Here is a 14,371-nt window from a genome sequence, read left to right as displayed (position 1 = left end):
AGTGTAGGATTCGAACTCGGAGTATCTGTGTGGTAAATTGGTACACAGGTACACTACTAACTAGGCCATATTGGTGTTGTTTGCTATGGTGAAAAATCTAGTATACATATAAGTTACACGTACAATTTCAAAGGCTTATTTCTTCAAAACTACTGGCCATTCTGAAATAAAACTTTAGGGTTCGCATGTATGTAATGTTTGCATATAAAATATGATTAAAGGTTACCAGTGTATTTACACTTTTACTGAACAAACAGAGTTGTTTAGTACTGAAAATATTGTGTGGAAGCCATCAATTACTTTCAGTGCACTTATAGCTTTGATCTTTTCCTAATTATTATTATTAAGTTTTAAAGTGGTTGAATTTTGCGTAGAGTGTTTTTATACGTTATTTCTAATTTACCATTTATTTTAAGTTTTTTAAACTCTATTCATCGAGACCAATCTAATGAGTTCAAACACGATATTTCTGCTGTAAGTTTTCGAAGAGTATGTTCATCATCTGATAATACTGGTGCCAGTATGAAGTCAAGGTTAACAGATAACTAATTACTCTTATTTCGTCAAAATCTTTAGATTACGTATAATTAATTCATAATATCGCTACCTATTCGGATCAAAACAAGTATTTTAGGTACTTCATGTACTAGTATATAAATTCATCAACACACAAGTAAATGATTTTTTAAATATATTCAGAGCCAAAAAGTTTTTGTGCATTTAAAAAATTTTGCTGACACGGAGTCACTATTGCAGGAAATTATTGAAAAAATATATATCGAGTACAGGTACTATCGACGAATACTTTATCTAGGGAACACGCGGGAACGCGGAACGGCAACATGTTCCCGTTCCGCCACGATACCGTTATAGTGGTAGAAAGAGAGAGACAGTGGAATCAGCAAATGTATCTACGGGTCGTGGCTGGATCAACATCAGTGTGCAATTAGGTGCGCGTATATATATATACATACACTTGTCTTTAATTCAAAGGAAATATAAATAATGAACGCATCACATTTAAAACAGTAATAAGTACGTAATATTATCACATTATCAAACAGTAAGTACGTAATATTATCACACGGTAACAGCACGTATTATGGCAAAAATAAACATCGGCTGATTTGAAAATATTTATTATAGTAATAATAGTAATCTCAGGACAATTCACACAGCTTCATCTAGACCCAAGTTGAGCTAGCTGAACATTGTGTTATTAATTTACGAAAAAAATCTTTGCATTTGTATCAGTTGTCTGGGATTTCGTCCGTGTGGAATTTAAATTTATTTTTCTAAAATAAAAGTAGCCTAAGTTACTCCTTATTACATCAGCTACCTGTCAAAAAAGGTCCCATCAAAATCGGTCCAGCCATTTCAGAGATTAGCCGGAACAAACAGACAGACAGACAGACAAAAATTGTATAAAAATAAATTTTAGTATATGTACCGTATTTATATTCATATGCTCGTAGTCAAAAACTATTATTTAAGAAGTTACATTCCACGCGAACGAAGTCGCGTGTACAGCTAGTTGTCGGTAGTCTAGCGATTTAGCTAGCACACCGCTTTGATTCCTGCTTGGTGGTCGAGGGTTCGATTCCTCGCACGCTGCAAACATTTGTATTCATGAGTATGATTGTTTGTAACGGTCTGGGTGTTTTCTACGTATAGATAATATATATTAATTTACGAAAAAAATATTTGTATTTGTATCAGTTGTCTGGTACCCATAACACAATGTTCAGCTAGCTTAACTTGTGTCTAGATGAAGCTGTGTGAATTGTCCTGAGATTACTATTATTACTATAATAAATCTTTTCAAATCAGCCGATGTTTATTTTTGCCATAATACGTGCTGTTACCATGTGATAATATTACGTACTTACTGTTTGATAATGTGATAATATTACGTACTTATTACTGTTTTAAATGTTATGCGTTCATTATTTATATTTCCTTTGAATTAAAGACAAGTTTATATATATATACGCGCACTTAGTTGCACACTTATGTTGATCCAGCCACGACCCGTAGATACATTTGCTGATTCCACTGTCTCTCTCTTTCTACCACTATAACGGTATCGTGGCGGAACGGCAACATGTTGCCGTTCCGCGTTCCCGCGTGTTCCCTAGATAAAGTATTCGTCGATAGTACCTGTACTCGATATATATTTTTTCAACAATTTCCTGCAATAGTGACTCCGTATCAGCAAAATTTTTTAAATGCACAAAAACTTTTTGGCTCTGAATATATTTAAAAAATCATTTACTTGTGTGTTGATGAATTTATATACTAGTACATGAAGTACCTAAAATACTTGTTTTGATTCGAATAGGTAGCGATATTATGAATTTATTATACGTAATCTAAAGATTTTGACGAAATAAGAGTAATTAGTTATCTGTTAACCTTGACTTCATACTGGCACCAGTATTATCAGATGATGAACATACTCTTCGAAAACTTACAGCAGAAATATCGTGTTTGGACTCATTAGATTGGTCTCGATGAATAGAGTTTAAAAAACTTAAAATAAATGGTAAATTAGAAATAACGTATAAAAACACTCTACACAAAATTCAACCACTTTAAAACTTAATAATAATAATTAGGAAAAGATCAAAGCTATAAGTGCACTGAAAGTAATTGATGGATGGATTGATTGATTGATATCCACAGAATATTTTCAGTACTAAACAACTCTGTTTGTTCAGTAAAAGTGTAAATATACTGGTAACCTTTAATCATATTTTATATGCAAACATTACATATGCAAACCCTAAAGTTTTATTTCAGAATGGCCAGTAGTTTTGAAGAAATAAGCCTTTGAAATTGTACGTGTAACTTATATGTATACTAGTTTTTTCACAAGAATGAACAAAAGCAGAATGGCCTAGTTGGTAGTGTACCTATGTACCAACTTACACACCCCGGGTTCGATTCCCACCATTGACTATTGTTATTTACTTCTTTTTGTTTTTTTTTAATTTAATATTTTAATAATTAATTTAATTTATACGAGAAAAACGTAGTTAAGTATTAAATTAATTTTACTAGTTAGGAGTGTACCTGTGTACCAACTTACCACACAGACACCCCGGGTTCGATTCCCACCATTAACTTTTTTTTTGTTTTTTTTTTAATTATATTTAAAATTAACTATTTTAATAATTAAATGAATTTAATCGATAAAAACGTTGTTAAATATTAAATAAATTTTAAGTGACATTAACTATTATAGCATGCACAAAAAATATTTTGTAATAATAAAGAAAATACATTTAAAATGTTGTTGTGTTAATTATTTATAAGATCTTACTATAATTGTTAGCTGCTTTACAATTTAGAAAGTATAATAGTTAATGTAAATTAAAATTAATTTAATACTTGACAACTTTTTGTTCGATTAAATTCATTTAATTATTAAAATAGTTATTAGTTGATTTGAAATTCAAAGGCTTATTTCTTCGAAATTACTGGCCATTTTGAAATAATACTTAGGGTTCGCATACCCTTATCGGATACTACTACTACACGGAGTTTCGTCAAAATAAAATATCTAGGTTAGGTATAATAAATTCATAATTAATAGACCGTTACGGTATCTGTATATATTCGGATCAAAACAAGTACTATGAAATAAGAACGAGTATATAAATTGATTAACACAAGTAATTGATTTTTGAAATATATTCAGAGCCAAAAAGTCTTCTTTCTTTATTTATGTACTTGTTAGATGCGACAGCGACTTTGTTTTATACTATACTATACTATGTAATGATTGATATACCTAAAATAAATAAAATATCTGAGGTTTGGACTAAAACTCAAAGGGTAATTTATTTTGAAAAAGTATTTTGAAAATACTTATTTTGCTTTTAGTGTTATAGTACTTTAAGTGTTATATTTTAAGTAACAATGTTTAATTATAATTAATACCACTGCACCAACACTCCGATCGTGCAAAAAATTTAGCTGTTTCATTATTTTTTAGTTCAATTAGTGGTCTACCTAAGTCCTGGACTAAGGGGGGGGGGGAGAGTCATGACCCCCCATGACTCCCAAGACCTCCATGACGCTCCCCCCTGGATCCGCCGTTGCGTCTTCTCTTTATTCGCTCAGTAACGTTGTTACAAAAGAAAAGATTCCCGTCCAAAAAATAACAAGTATTGAGGTTTGATCTGGAGTCACGTTACTCCAGACTGATTTCTATAAATATTTAGATTAGATAGACTATTATTCTTGAAATACTAGCTAGACATTATTAAGTTACTGTAGCCATAATGTAGTAGCCCAAACGTGCCAATGAGGAAGCCCTTGGCAAATGCTGCACCCTGATTGGCCCGTTTGAATTGGATCAAGAAGTGGTCGTATGCCAAAAAGGTGGATTTGTATAAAATCGTGTATAAATCGCTTAATTATTATTATTACTCGTCGTGACAGTTGTGGCTCAAAACGGATCAACATTTATATATGGTCAGCTGGCATTAGATCAACAAAAGGCCTCCGGATCAACAAGTGAAAATGGATCAACAAAAAACTACCTATACGGCACGTCTGAGCCACAAAGTGCCCAAGGGGATATTTATATATATATGTATATACTTTTTTGTATTAATTAGTAAAAATAACATATAAAAACTTATAGGCATTATCGCTAAGAAATCTCTTCTAAACACTCTTTACGTAGAAAAAAATGTGATAGAAATTAGCTGGTGCATGTAACAATACAAATAATATGTAAATTAAAAAAAAAACAAGGACAATTTAATGGACTTGGTATGTAAAGAAAGTAGCCCATTTTATCATGAAAGTGGTACTATTACACAATAGCAGATTCAGACATCACGAAATGTGACGTCTATCAAGATGAAAGGAAAAGGAAACCTTTTAAAATTTGAGAAAATTTAATCTATTCTTTTAGAACAGTGCAGCCACTACTATTCGGCCGGCTGCTGATGTATTGGACTGACCCGGACATGTCGCGGCAGGAGGCTGGCTTTTACGCGTTGGGCATGCTCGCGTCTAATTTCGTATCGATGATGTGCCAACACCACAACAATCTGTTCGTTATGAGATTCAGTTTAAAAGTGAAAATCGCATGCTCAGCACTCCTTTATAGGAAGGTGAGATCATTTAAGTATCTACTTAAATTGGTATAAATAAGAATTGTTTTTTTTCAACTATTGATATTATTATTTTTATGTAAACAACATAAGTATAAGTAACTAACAAGTATGCAAAGACCTAATCCCATTAAAACTGAGTTTGTGTTTCTCCTTATTATAAAAATGGCATATGTACTCGTAGTATAACGTGCACATACTTACATACCTACATCGATATATTCTTTGTGATAAAACAAATGAAGACCTATATTGATACCGTGGTAAAATATGCAATAGACTAAACAAAATATAATTATAAAATTCATACAGCGGAGACCAAACAATAATAATAACCCAGGACATTTCATACTGCGCCGTCTATTGCCAAGCTAAACAGAGTTTCTGTTATGGGTGTTATACAAATGAGAGAAATACTTAAATACATTTTTTTAAATACATACGTATATATGAAAATATGCAAACCAATTTAAGCAATTATATTAATTAATAATTGAAAACCATTGCAAGTAAGGCGGTATTCTAAACAGCTACGCCACCGATACTTATTATGATTAGATTCTTATATTGATATGCTATCACAACTTTGCAAATTTAATAATCTCCGATACATTCGTCTACTCATGAAAAGAGTTCAAAAATAGATAAAGCCAAAGATGCGTTAATGATAAAAATATGCATATTGTTTATCAAAAACCTTTGCTAGTTCTAATGATATATAATAAATCTAGGTTCTACGTATGAGTCAAGTGGCGCTAGGCGAAGTGGCTGGTGGCAAGCTAGTCAATTTGTTGTCCAATGACTTGATTAGATTCGACTACGCTTTGATGTTCGTCCACTACATATGGTTAATACCCATACAGACTGGTGTAGTCTTGTACCTTTTGTACGAGACAGCAGGATACGCACCCTTCGTCGGTTTATTCACAGTCATCATTCTTATCTTTCCCATACAAGGTAATTGTTTATATATTGTATTTTTTTAATATAACTGTTTATTTATTGTATTTTTTATGATCATAGACGGCAATATATGTTGCGAATTGGATTTAAAAATACGTATTTTTTTAAATAATAAGTGTACTCTACAAAGCTAATGGAAGGAAGCTTGCATGCAATTTCCTAGACCGTAAACTGTTACTAATATGTTACTATTTTAACAACGTCAAGTATTAAAATTGTATAATTAAGTGATAATATTATTTTTATGTATTTCAGCTGGTCTGACTAAGCTTACAACGAAAATTAGACGTCAAACAGCCCAAAGAACCGATAGAAGAATAAAACTAATGAATGAAATTATTAACGGAATTCAAGTAAGTTATCTTGTTAGAAACTGAATCATATGAGAATTATTGTTAGTTCATGAAACCTACAAGGAATGGTATATTAGTAGATTTTTTTTCATATTTATAATATTAGAGGCATTTCCTTTTCAGCATTGCGAATTATCGAATACGATTTAAAAAGTATCTATATGAAACATATACCTAATTTTGCTCAATACTGTTTACATATTCTACAGTTTATTTTTCTTTATAGGTAATTAAAATGTACGCATGGGAGAAGCCTTTCCAAAAAGTAGTGGAAATGACACGAACTCACGAAACTCGTGCCCTTACCAAGGCGATTTTCGTCAGGAGTGTGTTTATTGGTTTCATGTTGTTCACTGACAGGACCATTATGTTTCTCACCATCCTCACACTTGTTCTTGGTGGCGAAATGATTTCTGCATCTACGGTACAAATATTTTCATATTTTAACGTTCGTATGGTACCTACCATAGCTTTAATTACTTCAATTGTTAACAAGAGGCTAGTAGCTAGCATATCTTTTTTTACTATGGTTACATCATCTAAAGTTAATTTAGGATAATAGGCAGTTCAAAGTACTGAATTACTTCAGTCAGTAAATTACCAAGACATAAACACAGTGACGTAAACATATGATCGGGTTGGAGATATAGATTATTTTGATTGATATTTCTGTTTTAGATTTATCCAATTCAACAATATTTCTCAATAATTCAATTCAACATAACCATGATTCTGCCGATGCTCATTGCCTCGTTATCGGAAATGAAAGTTTCAGTAGAACGTATACAAGGATTTATGATAATGGGTATGTTTCCAATTATTATTTAAATTTATGAAATTGATATACAAAATATTATAAAATGATGACTATAATATGTAAAAAGATCTCCATATTAAAATTAATTCTACTTCCATAATAAAAAAAACGTAACATTTGAAAGTTAAAGTTAATAATAAAATATTGACATTAATAAATCGTAAGAAAGCTGCGGTTACATCATTATATTTATTTAGTAAGCAAACTACAAACTTGGACCTAACATTTCATTATTATATACTTTTTATGTACAGGTCTGAATTCCTAAAAAACGTTCTTGTTATGTATAAAAAATTACGTTTCTCATTTATTTAGATGAAAGAGACGACACAAACACACCTACAAAGGACGAAACTAACGGAACTTACAATAATAACATAGTATTCAATCAGCAAACACAATCAGCTGACAAAAATAACGTCGCTGCAAATAAATTTGAAAATGTTTCAACATTGCAAAGGACGGGTACGTATTAATTGAGTATACCTTAACCGTATTTATTTACAAGACATTTTACTAAGGCAGACTTATTTTACTAACACTGTCTAAGAAAATACTCTACAATCTATAAAATTGTGTTTATTAATGTGAAAGATTTGTTGTCTTATTAATTTTTTCTCCATAAAATGTGATATAACTTATTGGGATGTAGTGTAATTTTGATTACATGCATGGAACAATATATGAATGACCTCAACGTACTCGACGTCCTGGTCATTCTAAAATTAATGGATTACTGTTAGCTATTTTCCTTTACGCTCAAAAATGACCTGAAAGATTTAAATGTACTACTACTATATTACTACGGTACTAGAACTAGTATTATTTTTATTCGAGGGTTTGCTGCCAATTTAATAATGAAATTATAAGTTCTGGTGAACAAGCCGATTATTATTGGTATATACATCAATTTATTAGCTAGTATTTCTCATTAAAAATTGTTTATGAAGTACAATAATTATATATTTTACAGGTCGTCAACATAAGTTAGAAGATACCAGTATAGATATATCGGATGTCTCTGCATGCTGGTTAAATGAAGCCCCTGATGATGAGTGTACCCTTACTGACATTTCTATAAATATACGCAAAGGCGAACTCTGTGCAGTCATTGGACCAGTCGGTACTGGAAAGGTAAGTTATGAGAATCATATATATTTATTTCACTACTGACGACGTATACTATATGGTAATAATATAATTATATCTAAAATCATCTGAACTGTGCTATTCTATATATCATACTGATGATGTTGGTTATACACTATTAGTTGTATATTTGTCATTTCATTCTTCCTTATATATAATTTTACTCGATTTTATTTATCATTTGTTTATTTCATTGTCATTTATTACAGACCTCGCTGCTTCAACTACTGTTAAAAGAGATGCCATTAAGATCGGGCACTGTTACTGTCAATGGTTCAGTATCATATTCATGTCAAGAGTCTTGGCTCTTTGCGGGTACTGTTAGAGAGAATATTACTTTTGGATTGACGTACGATCCAGAGAAATATAAAGAGGTATATATATATATATTTTTTTTTTCTAATTTACCGCATATGTATATCGCAATATATGTTGTATATACAGTCGTAATTACATGATCTTGATTTTAAACAAAAAAAAAATTAATTCAATATTAAATTTTCCACCCATTTTCTGTTTCTAATTTCGTGAATAATCCCAATAAGTAGTATTTGTAAAGAGCAAAATAACAGCAAAATGTCTCAATGTATATAAGTTTATTGTTACATTTAACCTTTTAGCCGACATAGTGTCACTCTGGCTATGCAATTTAGGATAAATATATAACAGTTCTATATACCCACTTAAGTGATTTATTCCTTTTAGGTGTGCCAAGTTTGCTCATTGTTGCCAGATTTCAAGCAGTTTCCATATGGAGATTTGTCTTTAGTCGGTGATCGTGGTGTTTCCCTTTCAGGAGGTCAAAGGGCCAGAATAAACTTGGCCAGAGCAGTTTATAGAGATGTAAGTTTCATTATGATTAATTATTATGTGTATCTATACGTAATTACAGTATAAATTAGTCCAAAAATAACCTTACAAAAACAATGATATTCATTGTTTTTTAAGGTAAACAATGAATATGTTTAATGTGTTTCAGGCTGATATTTACCTGCTTGACGATCCGCTGTCGGCTGTTGACGCAAATGTAGGCCGGCAATTGTTCGAGGGATGTATTAAGGGATATTTGAGAGGAAAGACAGTCGTTCTTGTCACTCACCAGTTACATTACCTCAAAGCAGCCGACTACTTAGTTATCTTGAACGATGTTAGTTTTGAATTTTAACAAATTTCTTATGTTACGTCTGCTAGAAACAGTATACTAAATTAGATTAACGTTTTAGGGAACTATCGAAAATATGGGCACTTATGATGAACTCGTAAAATCTGAAAAAGAATTCTCGTTCTTGTTATCCAGTCTTCAAGAAGGTGAAAGCGATAAAGAAGTAGAAAATGTTTCAAGTGACAAGGTTGGGGATTTATTTTCATTCACATAACACAAGATATAAACTGTAATGAACTAACTATAATTTCCAATTAGAGTATGATATAGGTATATATAACGGTTAGCCATTCTGTGTAGTGTCATGAATTTAATCGAAAAACATTTTGCATATATTATTATTTTCGTCTCGTAGATATAATAATCATAATTCTCTATGTAGAAACTATACCTACGACACGGGCAGAACTTATATAATACCTATATCAGTCGAAATCAACTCACTCAATGATATCACCTACTTTTTTTTTATTTAATTGTAAAATTCTAATTACAGAAGTTTACTTCGCTAAAAATTTTACTCAGTATTATTCTAAATAAATAAACTTTACATTTTGTCGTTCATAACACAGATTGGTATTCTTTTGCAATTGGGATAGTATATGTATTTTACAATTATAAACAATTTTAGAGTGTTAAGCGAGTATCCATGAATAGAAGTGTTTCTATCAAAAGCGAAAAAGATAATCCAAATGCAGAGAAAGAACAAAAGCTGGCCGCGGAAGAAAGAGCCTCTGGCAACTTGAAGTGGGAAGTAGTGAGCAGTTATTTGAAGTCTGTCGACTCTTGGTTTATGGTGTTCCTGGCGATGGTAACTTTGACGATAACACAAGCCACTGCCACCACCGTCGACTATTGGATCAGTTTTTGGTATAAATTTTACTATTATATAGATATTCTTTATTTTGTAAACAGACTTCAGAAATGTGACGGTTTTAATAATTCGACTATTTATTTTGTGTATAAATTAAGGAGTTTATGTTTGCTGGTTATGTATAAATTTTGAGTCGATTGAAGAATTGAATTGAAGTAATTTTTATCCAGTTCCAAAATAAGCAGTAGTTAGTATGTAATCTTAAAATTCTTATATTAATTGTTTTTGATTATTATTCTTACATTTTCATTAAGTTTTTATGCCCTTGTTAGTGTAATATTAGTTCATTTAGCTCTAAAACCTATAATTATATAATTTATTTGTAATTTACTTTTAATTGTTATCCGTTGTAGGACAAACAATGTGGATGATTATATACAAAATTTACCCGAAGGCGTAAAACCTGGTAAGTTGTTTACATATGCATAATTTATTCACAAATTTATATATTATTATTATTATTATTACCTTTGTATTTATTACCTTTTCTATTTTCAGATCCTGGTTTGGATTCTCAAATAGGGCCATTAATGAATTGGCAATATATTTTAGTTCACGGATGTGTAATACTAGCCCTCATATTATTTGCACACATAAGAATCGCCACGTTCGTTTCTGTAACTATGAGAGCTTCGCGCAACTTGCACAACATGGTATTTAACAAATTAATTATCACAGTTATGCGATTTTTCGACACCAACCCGAGTGGTAAGTTTATAGTCTTATTCTGATATTTTAAATTACTGTAGACATATATTTTTTAATAGAATAGATAATGACAAATCTTAGCATAGAATTTGTAGTGATGATATTTTCTTCACCACGTAATGACAAAATGCATTAGTTTGTCTATTTGTCATTTACTTCACTAGAATAAAACTAATAATTTTTAATATATTTCAGTATTTAGTTTGTAATTTATTTGATAAAGGGTAATTTTAAATTTTCAGGTCGTATTCTTAATAGATTCTCGAAAGACGTTGGAGCATTAGATGAACTGCTACCGCGTAGTATTCTGGAAACACTACAAATGTACTTTTCCATGACCAGCGTGCTCATTCTGAATGCGGTGGCACTCCCCTGGACCCTAATACCCACAGCAGTGCTCGTGGTCGTATTCGTGCTCCTGCTGAGGTGGTACCTCAAAGCTGCTCAGGCCGTGAAGCGGTTAGAAGGCACAAGTAAGTGTTTAAACTACTAAAATATTTTTTGTTAATAAGACGTGATTAACTGATATTTGTACTAGTTGATGCTCTCAATATCGATTAGTATATTGTACTGTGTTATAAAGTCTGAAAAATTTCCTCACATATAAGTACGAAAATTCTCCTTGTCCATTCGTTTGTGCCTACCATTGATTATTCTAATGTTAGTTACTCTGACATGAATGTAGACCTTTTAACAACAACTCCATCTGCTTCTGCGTATGTTCAATCAGATCTCTTCCTATCATTCACAGTTTAAATAGCTACCTATCCATTATCGTAAAAATGTACGTATCCTATGTACCCTCTATTCTTTATATATAAATAAATAATATAAACAATGTTTAGATTTTGTAAACTCTGTAAAGATCTATATTTTGTTACAATTTGTTTTTAATTTATTATATTTACATCGCCAACAATTATTTTAGACTATGGTTCACTGGTAGGTAAGTCTGCTAAATATACGATATGATCAATAATAATAATTAGTAAATAAATAAAATTGCTATTTTCATTATATATAATTATGTATAATATAAAATAAGACTAGATATTTTAATTAATAAAATATTGCATTTGCATTTTCTATTTTTCAGCTAAAAGTCCAGTATTCGGAATGATCAATTCCACTCTCTCAGGACTGGTCACTATTAGAAGTTCTAACTCCCAACATCGTCTACAAAAACAATTCGACGATGCACAGGTAAATTATGAACTAAATTGTTTTATATAACACGACCGACGACGACCTCGGTGGTTTATCGGTTTAGCACACCACTTTCCTTCCGATGGTCGCAGGTTTGATACCTCGCACGGTGCAAATATTTGTATTTATAAGTACAAATATTTGGTTTCGGTGTCTTCTATATATAATATGTATATAATTACGAAAAGAAATATGTATGTATTTATCAGTTATCTAGTACCCATAACACAAGCTTCAGGAAGCTTAACTTGGAACTAAATTAATATTATATTATTATATATATATATATATATTAGTAATAGTTAAGTAAATAATTATATTAAAGATTTGAGTGCATTGCTAATTTTACTGAAAACTTTTCTTCCTGGCAAATTTTAATATACCACAAATGTGTTTCAGGATCTTCATTCTAGTGCCTTTTTTACATACATAGGGGGATCTTCAGCTTTTGGCTTATATCTGGATGGTATTTGCTTGGCCTACCTCGGATTGGTTTTGTGCATTTTTATTCTAATTGAGTTTGGTAAGTTTCGTCAAAAACATTTTATTATAATATAATATTTAGCTTACAGGAAGTAAACATAAACATACATTAATTTTTTTCGTATTCAAAAATAAAATACATTAAACATGAATATTCGAAATTCATTCAGTAAGAAATGTATATCTATTACTAATATTTTCTTTATATAATAAGGACAAGCAAGGATAATGTTAATTAAAATTAATTCATTTTATTATTATACATATGTATATAATTTTTTTACGTTACAAATGTAGATAGATAGTAAGTGGCAACAGTCTCATCTATGTATATGAACAGAACCACTGATTTCACAACTTGCTATTCTCATGGTCCCCTGCCCCTTCCTCTACTGGATTTCATTTCATAGGACGAAGATGAGATATAATAATAAATAGGTGGCATAGAGAATGCGGACAACTTTGTCTTATGGATGATAATGGAATGGTGCACCTCTGCGCTAAAGGTTTGCGCTGGCGGGGCACTAGTGGAGGATGATAAGATGAACATGAGGACAGGGTAGTTAGCCTATTATGGTAAATGCACCATGGATTTATAACGATGGTTTCCAGTGGGGACGTGGAGGGCAACCTGACACGGTACATTGCTAGCAATGGGGTTATTAGTCCCACATTAGTAACAATCCTCTTCCCCCCACTTTGTATAGAGTGTATCTCGGCATGTTATATTTAATCATATACAAATTTCTCCCTAGACGAGACCGTCATCCCAGTTGGAAGCGTGGGTTTGGCCGTGACCCAGTCGATGACGTTAACAATGTTGTTACAAATGGCAGCCAGATTCACAGCAGATTTTCTTGGACAGATGACCTCTGTAGAGAGGGTGCTTGAATATACTGAACTGCCTTGCGAACAAAATATGGAAGTAGGACGTGAGTATATATACCTACTCTGTTGTAATGGATATATCCTAAATAAATATAATATTATAAGCATATAAAATAATAGCTTAAAAGCAATTAATATTTTAAAGATAAAAGAAAACATAGACAATAAGTTGTTGCGGCTATATGTACATAAACTTAATTTAATTAGACTGTATTTTCTCGAAAGGTATTGTGAATAATAGAAATTATAGGCCCTATTTCTAACTATGGAAGTACTCTTGTCAATTTAACCCCTGCGCATTATTTACAGCTACTGTCCCACCAAATAATTGGCCTTCAAAAGGAGAAGTGAAATTTGAAAATGTTTTTATGAAATATGGCCCTGAGGATCCTCCAGTATTAAAGGATTTGAATTTCGTCATTAAAGAAGGCTGGAAGGTAAGTTGTTGCATTATTTCGATTAAAAAGGTTATGGGTACGATTGTAGCATTTTATATCAAACTTCCACCTACGTTTAAGTCTGAACTGATATTACAGAGAGAATAGAATCAATTTCAATGGGTAATCTCAAATCATCTGTAAGTGGTTTTAACACTGTCTCCTATGAATGAATGGAAACTCTTTATTGTATCAAAAG

The 14,371-nt window shown here is 31.4% G+C and overlaps 1 protein-coding gene across 1 annotated transcript in view; it reads left to right on the top strand.

Moving 5' to 3' along the window:
* The window catches only part of LOC131844454 (ATP-binding cassette sub-family C member 4-like), a 47,897-nt gene that overhangs the window by 30,408 nt on the left and 3,118 nt on the right, over positions 1 to 14,371 (top strand). The window contains exons 17-35 of the mRNA XM_059193350.1: positions 4,931 to 5,132; positions 5,864 to 6,089; positions 6,351 to 6,448; positions 6,675 to 6,872; positions 7,127 to 7,253; positions 7,581 to 7,730; positions 8,239 to 8,399; positions 8,624 to 8,788; positions 9,120 to 9,257; positions 9,394 to 9,561; positions 9,638 to 9,763; positions 10,208 to 10,446; positions 10,804 to 10,856; positions 10,949 to 11,158; positions 11,401 to 11,631; positions 12,255 to 12,361; positions 12,764 to 12,887; positions 13,603 to 13,779; positions 14,045 to 14,172. Coding sequence (XP_059049333.1) covers positions 4,931 to 5,132; positions 5,864 to 6,089; positions 6,351 to 6,448; positions 6,675 to 6,872; positions 7,127 to 7,253; positions 7,581 to 7,730; positions 8,239 to 8,399; positions 8,624 to 8,788; positions 9,120 to 9,257; positions 9,394 to 9,561; positions 9,638 to 9,763; positions 10,208 to 10,446; positions 10,804 to 10,856; positions 10,949 to 11,158; positions 11,401 to 11,631; positions 12,255 to 12,361; positions 12,764 to 12,887; positions 13,603 to 13,779; positions 14,045 to 14,172 — 3,028 coding nt within the window. The remainder of the gene's footprint in view (positions 1 to 4,930; positions 5,133 to 5,863; positions 6,090 to 6,350; positions 6,449 to 6,674; positions 6,873 to 7,126; positions 7,254 to 7,580; positions 7,731 to 8,238; positions 8,400 to 8,623; positions 8,789 to 9,119; positions 9,258 to 9,393; positions 9,562 to 9,637; positions 9,764 to 10,207; positions 10,447 to 10,803; positions 10,857 to 10,948; positions 11,159 to 11,400; positions 11,632 to 12,254; positions 12,362 to 12,763; positions 12,888 to 13,602; positions 13,780 to 14,044; positions 14,173 to 14,371) is intronic.

The sequence above is a fragment of the Achroia grisella genome, unplaced genomic scaffold (assembly GCF_030625045.1).
Source record: "Achroia grisella isolate CSIRO2021 unplaced genomic scaffold, CSIRO_AGI_Agris_v1 utg402, whole genome shotgun sequence".
Lineage (NCBI taxonomy): Eukaryota > Metazoa > Arthropoda > Insecta > Lepidoptera > Pyralidae > Achroia > Achroia grisella.
Note: the sequence above shows the minus strand (reverse complement) of the source record. Positions and strands in the feature narration are given on the sequence as shown.